Raw genomic sequence first — 25384 nt, 5'->3', positions numbered from 1 at the left:
CGGCCCCTTCTTAAGCGCGCGGAGCCTCTCCCGGAGCCTCTCCCCTCACTCGCCGCTCCCAACGATCTCCCTCCCGCGCTATGGCCTCCGTGCTGAGCTATGTTTCCAAGTTCAAGTCCTTCCTGATCTTGTTCCTCACCCCGATACTGCTGCTGCCACTCGTCATTCTGATGCCCGCCAAGGTCAGTTGCATCTCCGCCTGGACCCTGGGTGCCTACCCCGGATCCCTGAGCTGGAGCGCCTAGCAGCCTGCACTCGGCAGCTCCGGGTGCCAGATGGGAGGTGCCAGCGAAGAATTTCCAGGGGAGCGGAGGGGGGGGGCTCACTGAACTTGGGGTTCACAGATCCCAGGGCACCCGGTGAGCACTGGAACCTAGAAGTTAGCACAGAGCTTGGCCACACAGCCCATCCATAGGCTCAGCCCCTGGCTCCAATCTCCAGACTGGACCACCGTCTCCCTCCCCTCTACCCCAAATGTCACCTGTGCCCACAGAGAGGCTGGGCGCCTGTCTTTCCCTCAAGCTCTCTCCTGGCTCTCCCTTTAGCAAGTGAGGACTTCTCAGCTGTAGGTGGCTTCCCAGGTTAGTCAAGGAACCATACAGAAAGATCATCTCCTAAGGGGGTCCTGAGGGCTGTCCCTTCCACTCCCTGGCCCACTCCAGAGCCTCAGTTTCCCCATCCATGATCTACATTTCTTCCCAGCCCCCAAGCCCTGGAAGGCACAGCGGAGTTCAAATCCTCTCCCAGCTGAAAGGCAGATCGAGTTGGCCTTCTCGGGCCACGGCCTGCAGGGGCCGGGCAGGAGGCAGACGCGTTCCCAGGCTTGCGCCTTGGGTGGCACGACCCAGGACTGCAGGGGAAGCCGCGTCCCTCACCCGGCTGCCCAGCGCTCCCGGGAGGGAGGCCGAGGATGAATGGCCTTGGCCGCAGGGGGGGGGGCGGGGCCGGGAGCCCAGGCCTCCTTGGGCTGCGCCGGGCTGTGGAAGCCCATTTGGCAGAGGCCCGAGCCCTTTGAAGCCTTTTGTGGCTGCTGGCTGCTCCTTCCTCCTTCCCTCTTTCAGCGCCTTCTCTCTGAGCCCAGACAGGAAGCCTCTGGCAACCCCCCCCCCCCCCCCCGGCCCCCCCCCCCCCACACCCGGCAGGTTTGAGAAACAGAGGAGCTCTTGAGGGGACGCTCGGCGGGCAGTCCTGCGGGAGGGGGAGCTGGGAGGGGGCAGGGGTGTCAGGAAGCCCACCTGCGTGAGAACCGTGCTTCCCCCATTCACCCTCCACCCTGCGCTTTCTGGGCCTTGGTGTTCTCTTCTGTGCAATGGGCAAAGAGGTGTGGGTGCCAGAATCTGGGTGCCAGAAGTGATAATGCGGCCTCCTAGGATGGGGAAGGGAGGCTGGGAGGGCCCTGGTGGAGCCAGGGACAGCAGGTCTAGCTGTGGGCCCCCTCCCTGCTGCCGAGCAGCCCTGTTTCCCTGTGGAAAAGGACGGTCTCAGGCAGGAGAGCTGGTTTGAGTTCTCCTGGCAGGGAGTGCTGTTCCCTGGGATCACGATGGTGGCTTGGCAGACCTTCCTGCATGGCTGGGACCCCACTCCCGCCCTTGAACACGCACCCCTCTAAATACCCATGCACATGCATGCAGGTGGGTCCTGAGCTGGGACCCTCACCTCAGGGTGTGTGTGCGGGTCAGGAACCTGCCCTGGGAATGAGGAGCAGGCCAGGGACGGTGAGACGGAGTTGGAGGACGGGGAGTCGTTCAGTGGTGGCCGTCAGGTGCTTCCCTCTGTGTGGCTGCACCACTGTGTCTTGTGTTCTCGGCTCTGTGCCTTTTGTTGGGGTCACTACCAAAGAGCCCCCACCTACACCCCCATGGCCGGCTGCACCTTTGTGCGAGGAAACCCAGAGGTACCCGGCATGGGGCAGGGCTTCCAGGAAGCCAGCGGGCTCTTGGCAGTGTGGGCGGCACGGACCAACCGACAGGGGGTGGGGGGCAGGGGCTCCCAGTGTGGCCACCCCCTGCTGGGGCGCCCCCCCTCCTTTCCCCTCCCCTCCCACCTCTCCTCTTACCGCACCTTGCTCCCTGGCTGGCTTCATCCCTGCTTCACTTATCCTGCCTTTTCTCTGGGTCTTTTCTTTAAAAGATCACTCTTCAATAAGATAGACAATGCATTCACCATATTGCTCGTTTTATTAAAATTATTTTAAAATCCTCATTTTCAAGGTCCGTGAAGTATAGAGTAAAAATGAAAATGCCTGCAAATGCCCTAACTCACACCCGCACACAGACAGGCTCCCTCAGCCACATTTTCTTGAAGGACCGGGTCCTGGACACTTGCTTGTTAATAATTACATAAATAATGAGCCACGGTTTTATTCGGTTGTGCACTGAAGGTATAGCTGTTGTTCGGTGCTAGATGCCGGATCCTCCCCGTAAACCCCATGCCCACCTCCCTCTAGGCCCTAAGCGCCCTTCTAGACACATTCCTAGCTGCCTACGTGGGGCGCCTCCAGGAACCACGCCGTGAAAACTGGTGACACGTGCCACCATTTCTGAGTTTAGAGGGTAAAGGTCACCACGCCCTTTCGGTACACGATGTGTCAACGGGAGCTCTTGAGGGAGCAAGGCAGGAGGGGGCTGGGGCGGATAGTCGGGGGAGTAAAGTCTGGAGTCGCTTTGTATAGTCGCAGCTGGAGAAGGTTGTCCTGGCGTGACTCGTGGGGCAGGGGCCAGGGGCCGGCACCCAGCCCTGCTCCGGCCGCCCCCGCCCCCTGCAGAACCATCAGTGACGGGATGTCAGGTGTGGACACGGGGCAGGTGCGCTGGGTGCTCCTGGGAGGCTGAAGCAGAGTTTCAGGCCGGTGCTGCGTGCCCAGGACAGAGTGAAGCCGGCACCACGGGTTCTCGATGGTTGTTCACTGTTGGGTGTTGTGCTGGGTGGGGGCCAGGCAAGGGCGGCCCTCAGGGTGGGAACTGCTGGGGGCACAGAGCCAGGCTGTGGGGGTGGGGAGGAGGAAGGCACCCCGGGAGAAATGCGGAGCCCACTTCCGGCGCTCCCTCCAGTTCAGGGGCTGTGTGCGCCAAAGCGCTTGTGACTGAGAACCCAGCCTCTGGACCCACCACAAGGTGTGGGAACTCAGGTGCCAGTGGGCGGGGTGGGGGAGCTGGACAGGTCTGCATACACCCGCTCCTAGCAGAGGGTCTTCCAAGTCATGCTGAGGCATTTGGGGTTGGTCCTGAGAGCAACAGAGGCCTCATGTCCTTCAGAACAGATCTGTAGATTGAAAGAGGGAAGCACGCGGTGCTGGATGTGGGGAGGTCAGATTGGGAGGTCCCAGGTGCGACGTGTGGCGGGCGTGGTGGAGATGTGAGGGGAAGGTGCTGGAGAGTCGGAGGTAGGAGCTGTGGCTGTTGGCAGCTGATCTGGCCATGAGGCTGGGAGGAGGGAGAAGCCAGTCTGGGTGGGCACTGATGCTGCCATTGAACACGCTGGGGTTCTGGGGAGATGGGGACATCATCCACGTCCCCAGAGGCAATGACTCAGGACCAAAGAATTTACATCACGAACCCAAAGTCCCAAAGCTAGCAAGGGGCCAGCTGTGGGCTCACACAGGGACCGGTTCTGCCTCATGGCAAAGCCAAGGTCCCAGTATCTCCATGGCCAGAGGGTAGGGAGAGGCAGCTTACCCAAGACTGAACGCCAGCGGGAGAGCACCAGGCCTTTGTGAGGAGAGATGCTCATGAGAACACACGGCACCATCCTCATCCTCTCTGCTCTCCCTGTTGTAACAAGCAATAACCCTGGAGACATGGGGCCAGCAGTTTCTGAATGAGCCAGTTTGCAGGGACTCGGGGCAGCCTCTGGAGAAGGAAATAGGGTAGAAGTGGGAGCTGGAGCTTTGTGGACACCCCTCAACATAGGTGAGCAGAGAAGCTGGGGGATCCCAGCCCCCCACCCAGGGACGGCAGAGAAGGCCACTAGCTCCCCTGCGGGAGACCAGAGGGGAAGGAGAAGCCCCTGTCCAATCTGGAGTGTTTGCAGCTGTGAGGATGGTCAGGTGTTGTTAGAGACCGTGCAGATCTGCCGGCACTTAGGCTGCATCTCAGACCCGCTGGGCTCGCAGCACACCTGCTCCGGCAGGCCTCATGGCGGTGCCCGGGACCCTCACGTCAGCCTACAGTGGTGCCTAAGACTCCACGCTGGGGGGAGACCTGATGGAGAGGGACAAAGGGAGGGCTGTGTGGGTGCTGTTGGCCCAGAGGGTGCCCAGCCACCCAGAGCCAAGGGGACACTGAGTCCACACGGAGAGCCCAGGGAAAGATGCAAACTCAGCATCCTAAGCATGACTCCTACGGGTGCATAACGGCTTCTGCTCCCGGTAGGGTGGGAGAAGTGCCAGGGGGGCCATCGGAAGTGTGGGAGCTCGGGACTGATCTCTTCCCTCTCCTCTCCTGCTCTCTCCGGGGAGGCGCAAGGGCTGGCCGAGCACCTCGGCAGGAAGGCAGGGGCAGGAGGCCCTTGTCTGTGGGTCCTGGGGCTCCTCGGGGTCTGAGCCACGGATGGTCCCTCTGATGTTGCCACTGCCCATGGCCGTGCCCCCACCCCAGCACACTGCGGTGGGAAGGGGGATGCCAGCTGGCGAGGTCTCAGGGCCGTCTCCTCAGTTTGTCAGGTGTGCCTACGTCATCATCCTCATGGCTGTCTACTGGTGCACCGAGGTCATCCCTCTGGCAGTCACCTCCCTCATGCCTGCCTTCCTCTTCCCGCTCTTGAAGATTCTGGACTCCAAGCAGGTGAGCAGTCCCGGGGGTCTTCCTGTGTCCCCGCCACGGGGCACCCTCCAAGCCCCTTTCGGAACTGCCTGGGCCACGGGGGAACCCGTCCATCCAGCACGGACACAGAACATGTGACCTCCCCTCCCCGCTCCAAGTGGCCTCTGGAGTCGGCACCAGATTTGGGGTCGGCACCTTGTGTGGGGTCGGCATCTGGTTGGCGTATCCGTCTTGGGGACTGGGGGCCCAGGGCTGCCCTGACCAGCCCCGTGCTGCCCCCCAGGTGTGTGTCCAGTACATGAAGGACACAAACATGCTGTTCCTGGGTGGCCTCATCATAGCGGTGGCTGTGGAGCGCTGGAACCTGCACAAAAGGATAGCCCTGCGGACACTCCTCTGGGTGGGGACCAAGCCTGCACAGTGAGCACCCTTCTCTCTCTGGCCCCGGAGACTGGGCAGGGGCTGTGTGGCTCAGTCCCCATCACCCACAGGCCAGCCCTGGCCATGGGCTTCCCTGGGCGTGGCAGGCAGGTGGCCCCCTGGATGAGCACGTGACTGTCTTAGCTGGGTGACCAGAGGGGCAAGTGAGCACCGTGGCTAAGGGCTCTTTGACTGCAGGGGAGACTCTGGGGGCGGGGCTGCATGTTCCACAGGAAACAAGGCGGGCAGAGGCTGGATCAAGCCCTGCCTGAAACCCCTAGGAGTTTTGTGGGGAAAGCAGGAAAGGGGTGTCTCAGCAGTTCAGCTCAGAGGAAACAGAAAGGTCATCCCCCCAAAGCTGGTGTGTGTATGCAACACCCCCCACCCCGCAAAGAAGCCATTGCCTCACCTTCCTCCACATCACTCATGACTCTGCAAGACCTCCCCTGCCCACCACAGGCCACTTCCAGCTAGCCCATGGAGTCCATTGGGGCCCAAGCAGGGCCCCAAGCAGACGGAGCACTTTACCCGGGTGGGTAGTGCTGTCCCTGCCATCCTGTTCTGGAGCGGAGGAAGGGAGGGGCTGAATAACCTGCTGGTGGCCACATGGGGCCAGACCGGCTGGTCTCAGCCTTGCCCCTCTCACTGGGGACTCGGACTGCACCTTTCTTTGTGGGCAGTATGCGCCCTGGTGATGGCGTGTCCCCAGCTGGTCCTTGGGAGGCAGCAGGGGTGACTTCACCAACTATCCCTCCCGGAATGGCCATGTGCTGGGGCCTGTGCCGCTGGGCTGGGCCGGGAGCACATGCACGTCGTGGCCCTTCTGGCGGACCATGGCCAGAGCCCCCCGGTGGAGGGCTTGTGACTCCCTGATCTGTTACACTCCGTGGCCTCGGACCACGAATGGTTTACAGGCGCGGATAAAGAACCATTGCGAGTTCTAGAGACTCAAGAGCTTAGGGGCATCGGTGTTCTCCTCCTTGGGGTCTGTGATGTCGCCTCTCTGTCAGGGTGGGCCTCGTTCTGGAGAGCCGCTCACACTCGGCTCCGAATCCAGGAGCGTCGCACGTGCTGCTCTGCTCCTTCTGCCTCAGCCCCTCTCGTGACCTCAGCTCGAGCCGTCCTGGGGGTGGGGGGGCATTGTAGTTGAGCCCCCGGGGGGCCGTGAAGTGCTGTGTCATTCATTCACGAAAACTCAGGCTTTCCTCCTGGCCTGGGTCCCAGCCTTTGATCTCATGGGTCCGTGAGGTGCAGTGCGCAGCCCTGGACCCCTTCCAGGCCGACTGGTGATCTTGGGCCCCTGTGGGCACAGAGACCACGGAGCAGAATCAGGCCCTTCCCCAGCTCACGGCTGAAGGAGGGAGCGGATGTGGAATCAGTTCCTTCCTCCGAGGAAGGTGCAGGCAGGTGTGCTCAGCCCTAACTGCTGTGCACTGGGAGGGGGCCTCGGAGAAAGGGTTCCTGTCTGAAGGCCACGGGGAGTTCATGTCTCGTGGGTGACTGAGGTGGACCCTGGGGGAGATGAGGTGTTACAAGTGAAGGGAGCATGTTTCTGAACAGTTGGTGGACCCCGTCTCCTGCCACAGGGAGGGGGCAAAGTGCGTGCCGGGAGGGGGGGTCACCCCGGAGGGAAGTCCTGCTTCCCCAGGCCTCTCCCATGGCTCCCCGACCCGCACTGGGGACAGCTCTCCCTTGCCAGATGGGAGCTCCTTACAGCTGTGACTGGGTCTCCGTTCTCTCAGTGCCCAGTGGCCAGCTGAGGACATCAGTGATGTTTGTAGGGGTGAGGTGGGGTGGGGGCGAGGCCCCATGCTGTGCTCCCGTTCCCCCACGATCCAGTCTTGAGCTGGCGCTGCCCCAGGCATCCCCACAGGGGTCCCAGCCACCCCCTTCCCCCCCGTGGCTCCCTGGGGGCTGCGGGCAGAGGGGCTGGGACTCTCTGGCGTTCCTCCCTGCCTCTCCTCTGCAGGCTGATGCTGGGCTTCATGGGCGTCACAGCCTTTCTGTCCATGTGGATCAGCAACACGGCCGCCACAGCCATGATGGTGCCCATCGTGGAGGCCATGCTGCAGCAGATGGAGGCCACCACCGCCGCCGCCGAGGCCGCCCTGGGAGCCCTGGAGCTGGCAGACAAGGGCAAGGCGGGCACGCTGCCAGGTGGGTCCCTGGCCCGCGCGATGCGCACCCACACGGGCGGCTGTCCTGTCCGCTGCCTTTCACAGGAGAAACGCTCAGGAAATGCTGCTTCTGTAAGTTTTAGGAATGTGACTATTGCATAAAAGTCAGAGCTCGGGGTCGAGCTTACGGCAAGACCCCTGTGTGGTTTCTGCCAACGGCCAGAACCTGAGCTGTCACCAGATTGATCGTGGGGACCCTCCAGTGAGGGTGCCCCTCACCCCTGCTCCCGTTGGGGCGCCCTCTGCTTGCCACTCCCGCAGGAGTCAAGGGGGGCCCCACGCTGGCGTCCCGACGAGGCCCCAAGCTCAGGGAGGTCAGAGAGTGCCTCTTTGTTTCCCGCCACATTCACACCCCATCCCCGGGGCTGTGCTCAGCACGGAGACGCAGTGGGCTGGGGACCGTGCAGCCCAGCAGGCCAGGTCCAGAGGCTCCTGGCACAGCTCATCTGACTTGGGGGTGCCTCAGCCAGACACCGAGGGCACGGTGGGGGGACAGGGCTTGCTGGGGGAGAGGGCCTGTGAGGTGGATCTGGATCCCTCCCCCCAGCCCCCGGTGGAGGGGCGAGTGGGAACAGGGACAGGGTGGTGGGAGGGGAGGGCGTGGGTCTGCGTGGCTGGATGTGTGGGGAGCCTGGCTGGCCAGAGAAGGAGGCGGGCACACAGTGCACAGTGTGGGTGCTGGGGGTTGATCCGCGGGGCTCCCGGCAGGCTGGCCTGTCCCAGCCTCAGGCTGGGGCAGGGTCAGGAACTGGAGCTGGGGGCCTGCACCGCCTCAGCCCACAGTGTACCCCCCACAGGGAGTCAAGTGACCTTCGAAGGCCCCCCCGAGGGCCGGCAGGCTAACGGCGACAGGAGGAGCTTGTGCAAGGCCATGACTCTGTGCGTGTGCTACGCGGCCAGCATCGGGGGCACTGCCACGCTGACGGGCACGGGACCCAACATGGTGCTTCTAGGCCAGATGCACGAGTGAGTTGTGAGCATGCCTTCAGCGGACGTGAGGAGGGCCTGGGGCGGGGGCACCCCCATCTTTCTCTCCTGCTGCGGGCCTGCACCTGCCCAGGACCCCACAGACTGCTGGCCTTCTGCTGGGGCCGGGGGTGAGGGCGAGTCCTGTCTTGCTTCGCCGACGCTCGCCCCGAGAGGGAATGTGCACCCAGCACGGAGCTGACGTCTTGGGAGATGAACGCATGGGCCACACGATGGTCCTGTGAACAGTGCTGCCCTGTGGTGTCAGCGATGGGCTAGGGGTCAGGTTACATGCTGCCTCCGCGTGCCCTTGGGGGCCCCAGGTGGATCACAGGGCCCATCTGCGCCTTCCCCCCACCACAGAGTGGCACAGACCGTGGGCAGGCGGGACTGGGATCACGGGGAGGCCAGCCCCGTCCATGGACAGCAGCTGATGTGGGGTCCTAGGCAGGTGGCATGAGGGTTCCCACGCAGAGGAGAGCCCTGGACCAGGACAAGGCAGGCGGGCCGCTGGGCAGTGGGAAGGAGCCCGGCCCGCAGACACTTGAGGTCTAACACGCAGGCGGTTTGGATCTTGAGAGCACTTGCTGTAATGATAGCCTACGGTTCGCCCTGACGTCCTCCAGGGCAGCATGGGGAAGGCTGTGTCTGCTTCCGTGCCTGCTGGCCAGGCCAAGGGACCTGCCCCTGGAGCTGGAGGGAAGGGCCTGCCGTGCGGGGACCTTCCGCCAGCCCCAGGGAAGGGACCCCCACCCCGTCCCGGCCCAGGGAGCTCTGGAGACACCCTCTCTCCCACACAGAGCGGGCTCTGAGGCGTCCGGGAGCCCTGAAGCTCTTGCCCCATTTCCATGAGCACAAGGGGTGTTATTTTGGGATAGACGGGCCCTGACTCAGGTGGGGCACCCAGTGGGGTCTAGCCCCGCAGGCGGGGTGGTCGGCCGCTCCCCAGGCCTGTCCTGAGTGTGGCGGGGCCCCGCTGTGGAAGAGGGACCAGCGTCTCTCTCTCCATTCAGGCTGTTCCCCGCCAGCAAAGACCTGGTGAACTTCGCCTCTTGGTTCGGGTTTGCCTTCCCCAACATGCTGTTGATGCTGCTGCTGGCCTGGCTGTGGATCCAGTGCATGTACATGAGGCTGAGGTGAGTGCGCCCCACCCCCCACGCCCCTGCAGGGAGCCCCGCCCCAGCCCTGGCCCCAGGCCACTCCTCCAGGCTCCTGCCATCCCTCTCCACCCACCGTCCTTCTTGCTGGACGTCCATTCCCTACCTTCCCGCCTTCCCACCACCCAGCTGCAGGGCCGGCTCCGATGTGGGTCCCCCCCACAGGGACACTGTGCCACCCCAGCTCCATTTAGGACGAGCTGCTCACTCAGTCCCCGGGCTTCCCTCCAGCCAGTGCTGGTGCCAGCCTTCCTGGGACCCCAGGTCCTCCAGCAGCTGCGGCGGACCCTCTCTGTCCCTGCACCCAGTCTGGCTCCCGGCCCCTGGGGGGACGTGGGGGGGGTGGATCAAAGCAGCTATGGAGATGCTCATCCCCTTTGCAAACCCACACCCGGTGGCCTGTGCCCATCAGTCCCCTCGGGGGCCCCCAGCTCAGGACCTCATCTGGACCTCATCACCTGTTGAAAGTCTCACCTCCTGATGCCGTCACACTGGGGGGGTCAGGATTTCAACCTGTGACCATGGGGGACACAGTTTCATCCTGAAATGTCCCCTCTTGGGGAGACGGAGGCCTGCCGCCCTCGACTGCCGCGAGGCCCACTGAGCTCCCTGCAGAGACTCAAGGCCACTGGGTACGACCAGCCTCCAAGAGTCTTGCCATCAGGAGACCCAGCTGTGGCCTCTGGTGTGGTCTCTGCTGACCTTCTGATGGGGGAGCCCGCCTGCGGCCACGGTCAGCCGGCCACCCCAGCTCAGGGTCCGTTGCTGACCCAATGCAGACCATGGTCGAGGGGGTAGCCCCCAGGACGCCTGGAACAAGGGGAGAAGCGACGGATGGTCCTGGGCGCAGGCCACGCCTGCCACATCCTGGGCCCCCGTGACCCCTGCCGCCAGGCCTTGTAGAGGCAGCACTTTGCCTCAGCGGTGGGGGGCGCCTTTTCTGTCACACTCACTTGGGTCCCTCATCTGGGCAACGTCAAGGTGGCTGCCTCCAGCCTCGTCCAGGAAAACTACCTCCTGAGCTCACAGATGGCCTCGGAGGCCACATCGGGCCACAGGATCACGGGCCCCCAAGGACTAATGGGATGTTACCGCAGGCCTGCACCCAGCTTTGCTGATGGGCTGGACCCCTGCCCTCCTGTGAAGTCTGCCCCAGGGCCCAGGAGGGACTGCCACGGGACAATTCTCTTGGCTTTCAGGCAGCCTGGGGCTGCACAACCCCATAGGCCCGCACCCTGGGCACCGATGGCCCTGGTCAGCTCCTCCTCATGGCCAGGGCACCCTCAGCACCTGTCCACGGACCCCTCTCCCTCCCTATCCCTCATGCCAGCACCCCCGGGAGGTCCCGCTGGGCGCCCCAGGCAGGCTGTGGGTGGCTGTGGCCTCTGGTTTCCAGGGGCCCCCCAAGAACAGAGCCAACTGACACCTGTGCCCCCTCTAACCACGAGCTCCCACCCTGCTTCTCCTTGGCCCTGGCCCTTAGACCCGTCCTCGTTCTCTGTGTCCTCATGAGCCTCCCCACAGCCCCCTCGATGGGGCCTGGCATCTCAGCCCCGGGGCCCCTCTGGGACCACCCCCGGGTGAGGAAGACGCCCGCCACAGCTGGCTCCAGAATGTTCCCCGTCCATTCCCCAAATGGCAGAAGCCGCTGGTTCCCAGGTGACCAGGCGGCTGCCACATCCCCCTTACCGGGGCAGCCCCAACTCTGCCTATTTCTGACTCCTCCCACCCCTCCCACAGCCCCTTGGCCTCCACCGTCCTGAGACCCCATCCAGCCTGGCCGCCCACCTGTGCCCTCCGACTGCTGCGGAAGGCCCTGTCGTTCAAGAGTCCCCTGGGCCATGCGCTGGGCACACGTCACAGAGCCTGCCCCCACTGGGTTCTGCGGGGCAGGGCTGGCAGGGGATGGAAGTAGGCCTGGGGCAGGGGCTCGCTCGAGGCTGCACTGTGTGCCTTCCGCCACGTCCTGCTGCCCAGCGTCTGGCCATCCATCTGACCGGCCGGCCGGCCCTGAGCCACCCAGCCTGCCTCACGGGTTTCTCATCCCTGCATCTTTAGTTTCAAGAAGTCCTGGGGCTGTGGGCTGGAGAGCAGGAACCATGAGAAGGCCGCTTACGAGGTGCTGCGGGAAGAGTACAGGAAGCTGGGGCCCTTCTCCTTCGCCGAGGCCAACGTCCTGCTCTGCTTCGTCCTGCTGGTCGGCCTGTGGTTCTCCCGGGACCCCGGCTTCATGCCCGGCTGGATGTCGCTGGCCTGGGAGGAGGGCAAGACGAAGTAAGTCGCGGGCTCCCTCACCCCCGGTGAGTTCTGCCCCCGGTGAGTTCTGCCCCTCGATTTCTCCACCCCAGCCCTCACGACAGGCCTGCAGATGGGTCCCTGTGGCCAGGCAGGGTGGCCTGGCTGTGACAGGGAGAGATTTGCTCAGCCAGGAGTTCTGGCTTTCAAAGCTTTGCTCTGCCATCTGTCCTCCCTCTGAAGACAGACGGGGTCTCAGGGCCAGGGAAGCAAGAGGGGAGAGGGACAGCCAGGACGGTGGGAGCTGAGGGGCCTTGGAGGGCTGGGAGGGGCCGAGGAGGCAGAAACAGGTGGACGTCAGGCCGGGCCTCTGCAGAGACCTGGCAGGGAGGGCGTGTGCACCTTCCCTCCAGGCTGAGCTGTCCTGTGGTCAGAAGGAAGCAAGGTTCCCGGACAGGCGGGCCGTGTGGGCGGGGGTTCCCGATGTTGCATGTGCAGCCCAGGAAGGTCTGCTGGGGTTGGCAGCCGGGCCCTGGCAGGTGCCCTGGGGAGCACAGGATTCCAGGCTGTCTGATAAGAACCAGTCACCGTGCTCTTCCCGGGAGTCACACGGACCGAGAGGGCAGTGAGCTGCATGGGGTCACCCCACCGGAGGCAGAGCCGGGCCAAGATGAGGCTGTTCTGGCTTCCAGCCGTGGTTCTGTCTGTGCGGCTCTCCTGCTGCTGGCCCTCGAGGCCCGGTCCGCGCACACAGTGCACCTGTGTACGCAGAGCAGGTTTCCTGGGTGGCAGCCCTGAAGTCGGCCAGGCACGTCCTGTGTGCTGTTCCCTATAGGTATGTGTCTGACGCCACCGCGGCCACTTTCGTGGCCACCTTGCTGTTTGTCATGCCTTCGCAGAAGCCCCAGTTCAGCTTCCGCGGCCAGACCGAGGAGGGTAAGGCTCTGTCCCGCCTGACGCTCATCAGGGTGGGGCCCCGAGGGAGGGCACCGCCGAGGCAGAGAGGCCTGGCCGAGGCTACTTGGGGGGGGTGGGTTTGTCAGCCCCTCCCCAGGGACTGTCCTGTGCAAACCCTCTTCTCCTATGCTCTTTACATGTCAGAAATCTTATTGGTGTTACAACAGGAACAGAAGAATGTTTCCGATTTCCCTCAAAGCCATCAGTGTATTTCGGTTTCTCCCTTCTGGTCTTTGCTAGGATGCGTGTGTAGACATGGCTGTGATTCACACACACACACACACACACACACACACACAGCTCGAATTCTGGTTTTCTGTCCTGTAGGTTTTTATGTTTTTACGCTGGGAACATGTCCTGTTAAAGACACAGCCTCTAACTTTATTTTCTCTAATAACAGCATCGTTTGAGGGGCTGTGCTGTTCTCCTCTTACAAAACATTGTGATTGTTTTTAATTTTTTACAATTAGAAATGAGTGTTTTCATGTATGTAGCTTTTTCTTTCAGGGTGTTTCCTTAGAATAAATTTCCAGGAGCAATGTTGCCGTAAGAATATATATGTCTTAACGGCTCTTAAGTGTGTCGCCGAATGGCTTTTCAGAAAGATTTTGCCAGTTTCTATGCCCACGGGAGTGTGTGACATTTCTACCACATCTTTACCAGCAATGGGTGTTGTGATTATTGTGGGGTTTAGCTGATTTCTGGATAGGAGAGTGTGCTGTTGTGCTCATGGGCTGTGATTTCCCTTGAGTAGATCTCTTGTTTCCTAATGCAGCTCTGGGTCGTGTGTGTGTGTGTGTGTGTGTGTGTGTGTGTGTGTGTGTTTTATGGTTTCTCCTCAGAAAGGAAAGCTCCGTTTTACCCCCCTGCGCTGCTGACCTGGAAGGTGATCCAGGAGAAAGTGCCCTGGGGCATCGTGTTGTTGCTGGGGGGCGGCTTTGCCCTGGCCAAAGGATGTGAGGTGAGCCTCTGCTGCAGGCTGCACGGCCCTCTTGTGCCAGAGGGTGTCGGGAACTCACACCCTGGTGCTGTGGGCGCTGGCTCTACATCTGTCTGCTCCAGAGAGCCGCAGGTGTCTTGAGGACAGGGACCCTCTTGTCACCAAGGAGTGGATGACTGGATGGATGGGTCGGTGGATGGATGGACGGACCTGCATAGAGAAAGTGCTCTGAGCAGTCTCAGCAGTGGGAGAATAAGTGGTCAGGGCATGCCAGCTAAGAGTGGCGGAGGGCGCTGTGAGGTCTCCTCTGGGGTTTGGCGACAGTGACCCGTGTCTCTTCCACTCGCTGAACTCTTTGATCGCATGGCTGACATTTAAGCATGTTTTCTCTCAGGCGCCTGGGGGGCTCAGTCGATTGAGTCTCTGCCTTTGGCTCAGGTCATGATCCCGGGGTCTTTGCATTGAGCCCTGCATGGGGCCCCTGCTTGGTGAGGAGTCTGCTTCCCCCTCTCCTTCTGTGATCTCTCTCATTCTCTCTTAAGTAAACAAATAAAATCTTTTTAAAAAAACAAGCATTTTTTTCTCTATCTAAAAAAAATTTTCTTGGGGCGCCTGGGTGGCTAAGTGGGTTAAGCCTCTGCCTTCGGCTCAGGTCATGATCCCAGGGTCTTGGGATCGAACCCCACATCGGGCTCTCTACCTGGGGGGGAGCCTGCTTCCCACCCCCGTCTCTCTCTGCTTGCCTCTCTGCCTACTTGTGATCTCTCTCTCTTTCTCTGTCAAATAGATAAATAAAATCTTTTAAAAAAATAAATAAAAGTTTCTCTACCTAGGTCTAGAGCAGCATAGAAGGGGAGGGACATCACCAAATAGAACTTTCTCACTTCCCTCCTTCCTCAATATAAAAGAAGTGAGGTAGAGAGATACAGACCCCCTTGGTGCTGTATCCCCCGTCCATCCTGGTACCCATCCTTCCATTGGTGGATCCGTCATTCCACCCATCCTTCTGTCTGTCCATCCATCTGACCCACCCTCCATCCATTTGTCCGTCCGCTTGTCCATCCATCCACCCACCCAGAAGTCAAAGGTCAGAGACAGGCGGGGCCCATCTGTTTCTGCCGTTCCTTCAGCAGCCAGGGGGAGCCCAGTGACCGACAGAGCATGAGTATGTCCTTGATGAATAAATCTGTCTGTCTGGTCACCTCTCCATCCAGTCGTCCACCCGTCCATGGCCATTCACTCACTCACTCACCCGTTCACCGAGCATCCCTGTCATGTCCGTGTGACATCGGGCCTGGGAACGGTGGATGCGGTTGATCGTGCTCCCGCTGTGGGGCCTTTGTGGCCTGCAGAGCGGCCATATCCGGAGAGCATGTCAGGAAGACGGATACCAGGGCGAGGAGGGGGCGTAGGGTGCCTCCCTCAGGAGCCGTGGGTGTGGCTTGGAGAAGCCGCTGGGCTGAGAGCCAAGATAAGGGCCTGGGGACTGTGCTCAGCGGGCAGCCACCAACGGGTGGAGGCCAGTGACTCGGTCAGACCCGCATGGTCGGATCTCCTCCCTGGCGTGCAGTGGGGGCCCAGGCAGGGAGGGGCTAAGCGAGGTCAAGTCCATGGTCAGCACCTCCGTCTGACCCCGTCTCAGCACTGGACTCCCTGAGCCATGCGCTCCTTCCTCCAAATCCTCAGTTCCTGGCTCAGATCCCTTTCCTGAGCCCAAGAGCTATACAGGGGCTGAGAGGTGCTGAGCCGCTCTGGGTGACTGGGGGCTGTGTGACAATCAGAGAAAGGGGGGCAGGGCCCTCAGGGCGGCAGCCGGCTCCCCCGGGTTGGACAGCAGGTGGGTGGGAAGCCCCGGGGAGTAGACCCTGGGCCGGAAAGCAGGAATTCAGGCCGGGGCGTGTTGAGTGTGACTCTGGGCCAACATTGAGTTCGTGGACTGACTGAGCTGGAAACAGCCCTAGGAGAGAGCGGTGAGGGATGGAGTCAGAAGTGCGGGAGGGGCTGGGCTCCCCAAGGAAGGGCCAGGGTCGCTCCCAGCCCTCAGTGACTGCTCTCCCTGCTTCCCAGGCCTCGGGGCTGTCTGAGTGGATGGGGAAGCAGATGGAGCCCTTGCGCTCTGTGCCCCCCGCAGCCGTCACCTTGATCCTGTCCCTGCTTGTCGCTGTGTTCACTGAGTGCACAAGCAACGTGGCCACCACCACCCTGTTCCTGCCCATCTTTGCCTCCATGGTAAGTGACCTGCTGGGGAGATGACCCTTAGCCGTTGTGTCGCAGGAAGCCGTCAACCTGTGACCATCTCCTGGACCCCCAGAGGGACAGTGAGATGGGGGCCAGAGCCCCGCCACGCTTCGAGATCCTTCTTTGTACCCTCCATGCTCACCAACGTGCAAGGCAAGAACCAGGCCCTCCGGGATCATGTGTAAATGTGGCTGGTTATGTCTTAAGCTGAGGAGACAGGATCTACAGCAAGGACGGGTGGGGTATGTGGCTCGGGGCGCACGGACGGGCAGCTGAGCGGGGCCGCTGTTGGCTGGAGCCCACCGGGAGGAAGTCCCGGGAAACACGGTCTTGGGGATGGTGGGAGGCAGAGGACTTTCAGGGAAGATGCAGGAACCCAGGGCGCTGGGCCCAGAGGGAGTGGGTGGCGTGGAGGGGACCCGAGGGCCAGGCTGGAGTTCTGTGTGTCGGAGCTGGGGTCGGGGAGAAGCATGGCTTAGGGGAGGAACTTCTCCTTCTGCCCCTCGCTGCCCGTGGGTTCCGGCCTCAGGGTGGGGCAGCGGGAGCCCAGGGCTGGGCTCGGAGGACCCGAGGGGCCCTCAAATGTGGCCCCTCAGTTCCCACCTGCGCTTGGGGCCACGGAAGACCTCTGTGGGCAGCGGCATGAGCCTGGGAGAGGCCATGGTTGCTGCTGCGGAGTCGGGAGCTAGACTCACAGACATCTCAGCTCAGCATCGAACCGGTAGGTGCCCACTCGGCCGCCCCACGTCCACAAGAATGGAAGGAAAACCCAGCGGTTTTCTGGTCCCATTCTGAGTGGAGGGGAGAGTGGTGCGGCGCCCCCTCCCCAGCAGTGTGGCCTCCCCCGCACCCCGGGAAAGGCCAGGTGTGGTCCCGTCCAGCCCAGAGCCAGACCAATCGTGGTTTGCACCTGAGGGCGCACCCAGGCCCTTTGAAAATAGGCTCCTCTAGAACCAGAGTCCATGGTGGCCCCGTGAGGCCCCAGAGCTTCTCCTTGGCCTCCACCTGCAGGAGAGGGGCAGGTGGTGACCCCCGACCCCAGCCACGTCACAGGGGCGCATGGGAGGCATATGCCATGAGGGGCCCTGGCCCTCATGGCATATGAGGGGGTCAGGAGCGAGACTGGGCCCTGTCCAGGCCTCTCAGCCCCTCCCAGTGGGCATGAGCCTGGGTGTGGCCTTTCCCAAGACCTGTTTACGGCAGGACCCATAACCTGAAGCCGCTCCTGTCCTCGGACTACACAGTTTCATGTCTGGGGACGTAGCTCAGGGAGCTCGTCAGAGGGGCTTATAGACCTTCAAGACAGAGCGGCACATCCCAGACCCGCTAGGAACACGGTGTCATAGCCGCAGGGGATGGGCGAGAGGAGACGGAGTCACATGCTGTGACACCGTCAAGCATTGGGGGAAGTCACGGTTTTGAAGGGTATTTAAAGTTGAAAACATCGTGCACACACGGATAATAAATGCCCATAACCCCAGAGGGGGCAGACCCTGATCCTCCAGCCTCCCTGCCTAGGGACGACTTCGATTATTACTCTTTCTTTAAGATTTTATTTATATATTTGACAGACAGAGATCACAAGTAGGCAGAGAAGCAGGCAGAGTGAGGGGGAGGCAAACTCCCCGCTGAGCAGAGAGCCCGATGCGGGGCTCGATTCCAGGACCCTGATACCATGACCTGAGCTGAAGGCAGAGGCTTAATCCACTGAGCCACCCAGGCATCTTCAATTATTAGTTTCTTAGGTATCTTTCTGGTTGTATTACACACGCCCTCATACACACACGCGCACGCACGCACACACACACACACACATTGTTTTTAGACAAACGGCACTGTTGTATCATCCCATTTTGCATCTTCACTCTGTTTTCCTCCAACCCCTCTCCGGCATCTTCCTGTCTAGCAGGACAGTCACGGCCGCGAGCCGCTACTCGTCTACAACCGTTTTATTGAACCACCGGCGTCCGAGGCGCCGGGCACATGGGTCTGTCTCCCGAGTGTTTTGCTGCTAGAATGTCGCACGTGTGTCTGTCCTTGTGTGCGTGTACATCTGCATGATGGATTGTGAATTTTGATAGAAATCGGAACATAGCAATTACTTCATTCATTCATTCAACAGATACTTAATGAATGTCAGCTGTGCACTAGGGGTTGTGAGATGTGGATGAATTTTAAGCTGCAGAATAAAAACAGATGGATACCCAATTCCATATGCAAAACGACCCCCTGTGTGTGTAAGAACAACGTACATCCACAGGCAAGAAGATCTGGGCCTTCTAGGTCTGGAAAAGGACAGACAGACAGGCGCACACGTGGGCTGTGGGAACGGCCCAAGGCTGAGCGCCCAGCATGGTCTCCAGCACGTAGTGGGTGGCCAGGAGACAGATGCTGAACGAATGAGCAGGGTCAGAAAGGCCTCCCTGGGGCGCCTGGGGGGCTCAGCGGGTTCAGCCTCTGCCTTCAGCTCAGGTCATGTTCTCAGGGTCCTGGGATGGAGCCCTGCATCGGGCTCTCTGCTCAACAGGGAGCCTGCTTCCCCCTCTCTCTACCTGCCTCTCTGCCTACTTGTGATCTCTGTCTGTCAAGTAAATAAATAAAATCTTTAAAAAGAAAGAAAGAAAGGCCTCCCTGGGAGGCGGCTCTGAGTTCAGCCTTTAGAGTCCAGCACGATTGTCGTCCAGACCCGTGGCAAAGGGCAGAGGGGCCAGAGGGACAAAGGGCCCGGGGCTGGGAATGCACACAGGGTGTTTGGGGACCGCATTTCAGAAGAGGCCCTGGGAGCCTTTGCCCTGTCCGTCTGCGACCCACAGTGCTGTGTTTCTCCCCAGTCCCGTACCATTGGCCTCAACCCGCTCTACGTCATGCTGCCCTGCACACTGAGCGCATCCTTTGCCTTCATGCTGCCTGTGGCCACCCCGCCCAACGCCATCGTGTTTGCCTACGGACACCTCAAGGTTTCGGACATGGTAACGCAGCCCTGCCGTCGCTCCCATCCGTGGGGATGCTCCGTCATGAGGGGCGGGTGCCCCCTTTACCAACGGCGCGTGCTGCCGTGCGACGTGCTGGTCCCATGGCCTTCGCTGGCCTTTATCAGCGTCTTCGCTCCTCTTTGGAAACAATCTCAAGTATCGTAGACTGTTTTGTCTCCCAGAGCTGAGAGCTGGGTTCTGGGAGCTCCCAAGCCCTCACCGAGCCCTTGGGAGGGGTAAGGGGGGCTGTCCCACAGGGCCAGGAAGGGCTTTGCAAACTAGCAAGAACGCGTGACACTCATCGGGAGGGGCATGGGTGAGGTGCAGGAGCAGGGAGGGGGACGCAGAGACCACCGCCTGGGAGCAGGTACCGTCTTGGTCTTGGGGACGGTTGCAGACGGAGGAGGACCCCCCCACACTTTGGCTGTGGCTGTGATAGGAAGGGGAGGCCGGAAGTGGAGGGTTAGTTACTGTAGAGCTTCTGCTGGGGGCCTTGGGCCACCTCCCTGGGGCTGTTTCCCAGTGCTCACCTGGGCAGGAGGACCCACCTGTCCCACCTATTTCCTGGAGGCTCTGAGCAGCACCTGCCGCCCCTCCTGGTTCTGTCTGGGGGTGGGGTGAGCGCGGAGCACGGCCCCAGGACAGGACCCCCTCCTCCAAGGGCTTTGGCTCCCAGTGTCCCGTCGCCGTCGTTCTGACCACCCGGCCCACCCAGTGGGTGCTGATGCTGACCCTGCTTTTCCTCAGGTGAAAACAGGACTCATGATGAACGTAATTGGAGTCCTCTGCGTGTTTCTGGCGGTGAACACCTGGGGACGGGTCATTTTTGACTTGGATCATTTCCCTGACTGGGCTAATGTGACCAACATTGAGACCTAGGGACAGACGCACGGCACGGCCTGGCCCACCGCCCCGCCCTCCTGAGGACCCCCCCGCGCCTTCCAGCACATCTTGCAGCAGAGCCCTGGGGCTCCCTCCCCAGAGTGACCCGGCGACGCCCATACCCCCACGGAGACCGCGCCAAGGGTCGGTTCCTCCTCCAGGCCCAGGTTCAGAGCTGGGGAGGGGCAGCTGCTGGGAGGAAGGGGAGGGATTCGCCGGAGACTCGGGGGGCGTCTGTGTTTCCCTGGGGACCTGCATCACTTCTGGGGCAGGTGGGCTCCCGAGGAGCTAGGACGCAGGCTGCCAGCTGGCCCCAAGCTGGGCTCTGGTGTCCACTCGCGCGGTCCAGGGTCCTCAAGGGGAAGATCAGATCCCAGCTTGGGAAGCGAGAGGTGGGCCACCTGTAGCTGACCTTGTGCTGCCTCCGGGCGGCTCTCCTGCTCCTGGAAAGGATGACCCCAGCTAGGGACACAATGTCTGGAATTCCAGAGCCTCCTGGAGTCGTGGGGACATGGTGCCACCACCGAAGGACGAGGAATTTGGACTGAGAACTTCTGGCCGCTGCCCACAGCACGTGGCTGGCTGACCTGCTTCCCTCCTCCCTCGGTCCCTCTCAGTGGACATCTGGGCCCCTTCGCTGTCCTTCCTGCACACCCTTTGTCGTCTGGGCCAACGGACGCCCAGACCCCCTGGCTGGGGTCCTCCAGTGCACTTGTTCCTCCCGAGGGCTCAGCCTCTCCGGCCACCCCACACAGCTGGGGTCACACTCCAAGTCTGGGCGGCAGTGGCTCCTTTGGGGCCACCAGTGGGTATCTGGGTCCTCTCTCACCTGCTGTCTCAGAGTGGACGCCGCTGATCCCTGTGGGGAGCAGGGGCTCATCGGAGCATGTTCGGGCAGAGCACGGGCGTCCCTTGGCTGACTGGCCTCAGCAGCCAGGCCCGGTGACAGCAGAGCTCACAGAGAACAAGCTGTGCCGGTGGCCCTGAGCAGACAGCACCTGCAGTGGCCAGGGCAAAGCTTGCCGAGTGGCCACGGGGACCCCCAACCGTGACATGACACACGCCCACCCCCACCTGTCAACCTCCTTTCCTTTGTGGAGGAGAAGCAGGCACGAGAGCACATTAGGCTCCTCGATGGCGTTGGTCAGGGCCGGGGAAGTTGGGGAGTCAGGAACTCAAGGAAACACTCTCGAGGACCCGGGACGTCTCTGGCTCCCGGGGTGGGTCGTACCCCACGGCCCCATGTGTCTTCCCCCAGGAGGGCCACCAGCTCTGGCTTTCCGCGGGGGCAGGTGCCTGGGCGAACCCCGGCTCACCGCTCACTCCTGTCCCTGGCGCCCCCGCTGGCTTTCTCCCTGGGTCCTTGCAGCGGCCCCTGAGATGGGCCTGCGTCGTCCTCCGAGGACACGGAGGCTCCGAGGGGCCGAATCACACGTCCAGAGTTGCACACGGAGTGAGCGGCTGCACGGCTCTAACCGGACCTTCCACCCTCCCGTCCGCTGCTCCTCAGCCTGCCCGCTCCGGGAACAGTGACGCACAAGCTGCTTCCTGAGGTGGGCTTGGGACCGCCGGGGGCGTCCAGCTGGAGAGAGCGCGGCGGTGGCTACCCGTCCCCTCCAAGGCCAGCCGGCCGGCCCACTCCTGCTGTTCACGGTGGAGAGCGCCCTGAGGACCTGCGCTGGCTGCCGGTCCAGCACTGGGACGTTGGCTGACCTGGGACGTGGGGCTTCCCCGGCCGGCAGCGAGCTGGCTGGGGGCTTCTGTGGAGGAGACCCTCAGGCTGAGGACTGACCACAGGCTGTTGACGCACAACTTCTGACGCCAGAGCCGCTTTGACCTTTGGGGACGGTCAGGACGGTGGCGGTGACGGCCGCCTGAGCCACGCGGGCGTTCAGCGTCGCCGGGACAGGGAGTCGGAGGGACACGGCCGCTGGGGCCACTGGGCTCCTTCGCACTCCATGCCTTCATGGCCACATGCCGGCCTCGTGCCACACATGCGTGGGCACCGCATGCAGGAGGAAGGGGCATGACAGGGCCCGGGGCATCTTCCTTTTTTGTCGGGACAGCACCTTCTCAGGAGGCCGGCAGTTGGCCCTCCGTGTGTCACTGGCCCCACGCGGGCGTGGACAAAGGGTAAACCGAGCATGGAGTACAGTCCATGTATCACAAGACTGGTCAGGACTCGTCTCCTGGGCTCAGGGAATGGGCCTGTGTTTCCTTAAATTGGTAATTTCCACCCACCACAAAATCCGGGTTCTGGCAGGAGAACAGTGGGGGTGCTGTTGGGTTGGGGATGAACAGGGTCTGGCATTCTGGCCCTTTCAAGGGCTGCCCTCACTCCAGGCCCATCTCTGGGCTTCAGTTTCCAGCAGGAAGGGGCCTCTGTCTGGGGCGACTGCAACCTGGGGAGGGCTTGGCCTGGAGTGCTGTACTGGGGCCACCCCCCCACCCCGGTCTCTGCCGTTTGCTGGAAGTCCTCTTAGACCTCTTCCCCATCAACATTTTGCCTCTTATGTTTTGTGAAGAGGTTCTGCCCCATACCCCGCGTCCTCTCTTCCTGGCGCCTGGATCAGACTCTGGGCCCAAGGTTCGCCGAGCACAGTCCTGACCAGGACCGTGATCTGACCTGGGACGCCTTGCAAAGGTCCTCATCTGGGACCCCGGAACTGGGGTGTTTCCCTGTCCCGCGGATCCGAGACCTTCCTTGGGGGAAGGAGGGGTCCCTCCTCCCACCACCCCTCACACGCTGTCGCCACAAACAGACGGTGAGATGGCTGCTCCGGGTCCCAAGCGGGGAAGGAGCTCAGCGGTACTGCCAGTCCTCAGAACGGCCACGGCCACGTCCTTGCTCATAGAAACAGACCAAGTGTGGGACCGTCTGGTTTAAAGCTGCACTAGGTGGTCCTCTTCTTGGCTCCGACCCGTCTTCTAGAGTCTCCTTCCTTCTGGTCCCACAGCCTCTTAAAAGCTGTGTCTCCCAACCCACCAGGGAAGCTCCTTTTCAAAATGAAAATAAATGGATTCCTCCAAGGTCGTCATCCACACACATTCGCTGTCAGGGGCTGAAGCCCTGGCCCTCGGGGGTTCGGCTCTCTCTCCCTCGATGTCCAGATTCAGGAGGCAGGCTCTTGCTTCCCTTGTCTGAGGGTCTGAATGCCCCGTCCCCCCTCAGAGTCGCAGGCTGACCCTGGCTGGCCGCTGCCCCTGGCTGGCCGCTGTCCCGCATGGAGCACGGCCTGCTTCCAGCTCTCGGGCGTCAAGAAGTCCCAGAATTCCGTCTCAGAATGCTGTTATCCAACCGGGAAAGCTGGGCTAGTGTTTGTCTTTAAAAAGTTAACATCAAACCCATCCAAGAAAGCCCCCCAGTGCAAAACAGGGTTGAGAGGGGCCCCTCCCACACAGACCTCGAGGCCTCCAGCCGCCCCCATCTGGGAGGGAGTTTGCCGACAGCGTCGTCCGCGTCCTCCCAGAAACGTCCGGATCCACAAGCTTCTGCTTCTCCGTCTCCCCGGGAGCCTTCGCACATGGCGTCTCTCCTCGTTTCCACCCTTCCCCTTAATTTATTTGGAGATCATTCCATTTCAGGACACATTAATCGTGACTGGTTTATCTTTTCATCCAATAGTTGACTTGTTTTAAATCGATGTAACATGAATTTTGGGGACTTGCTCGGATCTTGAGCAGAACGTTCAGTGTTTCAGGCACCTGTATGCACCTTGTAAGCGACAACCACCACCACCTCCCCCCAGTCCCTTCTCCCTCCCCTTCCAGAACCCCACCCCTCCCCCCAGGCCACCCCTATTTCCGGATGCCTGTCACCACAGGCTCCATTTGCTCCCTGAACTTCCTATAGATGGAACTGTAACGTACATCCTGGCTCATGTCGGATGTATTTGCTGCACAAAATGTTCCCGATAATCATTCCTTTGTGATTGTTGCCGAGGGCCACTCTGTGGTGTGAGTCAGCCACAGTGTGTCCACTGTCCTCGGGTGGACTTTTGGGGTGTTCCAGCTTGGGGCTACCGTGAATAAAGCTGTTAAACTCTCTGCACGAGGCTGTTTGCAGATGTGTGTTTCCATTTCTTGCGAGTGTGTGGCCGGGAGTAAACCCCAGCCTCCTTGGAAGCTGCATCGTGACCATGGTGTTCCATCGTGAGCCCAGCTGAGAAACAAGTCCCCTACGGACCGGCATCCGGGCCACTGCCAGTGTTTCCCTAACACCGTGGCAGATGGGTCCGTACTTACAGCTTCGTGAACTTATGTGGGGAGAGCACTTTTCAGAAAAGCAGGCTGGATGGAAGGCTGGTGCAGATACTCCCCAGTTGCTTTCCAAAGAGGCCGCGCCGGTATTTACTCCCCAAGCTGTCCCTGAACTCTGTGTATGATCAGGCTTCTCAGTCTTTACCAATCTGACCCTTGAAGGATACCATCTCATGATTTTCACCCTATTTCTTTAAATGACATACAGCAAGTAACATCAAAAAAATTTTCACGTATTTATAACCCGTTTGTGTCTCTTTTTTTGGTGAAGCCCCTTTTCCCCATTTATTTTTTGAGAGTTTTTAAAAAGGCCTTTTCTTATTCATTTGTAAGAACTCTTTATATATTAAGGAAACTAACCATTTGGCATGGGAATACAGTGTACGTTAAGAGCTGCTGAGGCTAGTCACTCTCTATTCCTCTGCAGAATCTTCCCCCCACTCTCGTACTAGCAATTCCGACAAACTTTCCATAAGAATTTCCGAATCAGCTTCTCTAGTGCCAAAAACAACCTGGTCAGCGTTTACCTCTCCGGCCATCTCTCCTACTGCTCTCCCTGGGACCCCGGGGCTTCCTGGCTTCTGCACTGTTGGTGTTTGGGGCTGGAACGGTTCTTTGCTGTTCTGTGCCCTGGGGGATGTCCAGCGGAGTCTTGGCTTCTACTCACCAGATGCCAAGAGCACCCCCGCACCCCCACACCCTCTGTGACGATGAACCACGGCTCCATGTGGTGCCGAGTGTCTGGGAACATGGGCTCAGCCCAGCGGGCTGTGCCAGACTCCTTGCTGCTCCCAGAGCCCTGGGGTCACCCCTGCCCCATACCCTGTCGCTCTGTTCATTCTCCAGCATAACTCCAGGCTATAACTCACTCCCGACACTCCCGTCTGTCTCTCTCGACCGGTAGGAGGGCAAGGCTCACGAGGAGAGCAAGGTATTTTTCTGACTGTTGACTTCTGTGTCCCCTGTGTCTAGACTACATCTGGGGCACAGTGTAGGATGATTTGCGTTTTTTCCCCATTCAATAGTTCATTTTGCTTTTAAATTGGTAAATGAGGCACGCAGAACCTTCAGCTCAGGTCACAATCCAAGTGTCCTGAGATCAAGTCCTGCGCACGGCGGGCTTCTCGCTTAGCCGGGAGCCTGCTTCTCCCTCTCCCTCTGCCTGCTGCTCTCCCTGCTTGTGCTTTCTCTCTCTCAAATAAATCAGTAAAATCTTCCCCCAAAATGGGGTAAATGAATAGATCAGAGTAGGTTTGTAGATGAGGTTAGAGGAGAAATGACTACAGATTCATTCTACACAACAAGATGGTATTTTTCTATGTATTAAAGCGTCCTTCTGGGCCTCTGGGGGGGCTCAGTGGGTTAAAGCCTCTGCCTTCGGCTCAGGCCATGATCCTGGAGTCCCGGGATCGAGTCCCGC

At 60.8% G+C, this 25384-nt stretch overlaps 1 protein-coding gene across 1 annotated transcript; it reads left to right on the top strand.

Moving 5' to 3' along the window:
• SLC13A5 (solute carrier family 13 member 5) lies at positions 1-23751 on the top strand. The gene is made up of 12 exons (XM_059378970.1): positions 1-182; positions 4653-4781; positions 5044-5180; positions 7150-7337; positions 8155-8323; positions 9337-9459; positions 11539-11754; positions 12551-12651; positions 13515-13633; positions 15680-15841; positions 18682-18819; positions 19570-23751. Exons 1-12 carry the CDS (start codon positions 81-83, stop codon positions 19699-19701), a joined length of 1716 nt encoding a protein of 571 aa, XP_059234953.1. The 5' UTR covers positions 1-80; the 3' UTR covers positions 19702-23751.
• Positions 23752-25384: the final 1633 nt, after the last annotated feature.

This window comes from Mustela nigripes, chromosome 16 (assembly GCF_022355385.1).
Source record: "Mustela nigripes isolate SB6536 chromosome 16, MUSNIG.SB6536, whole genome shotgun sequence".
Taxonomy (NCBI): Eukaryota; Metazoa; Chordata; class Mammalia; order Carnivora; family Mustelidae; genus Mustela; species Mustela nigripes.
This window is presented reverse-complemented; position numbering and strand designations above follow the sequence as displayed.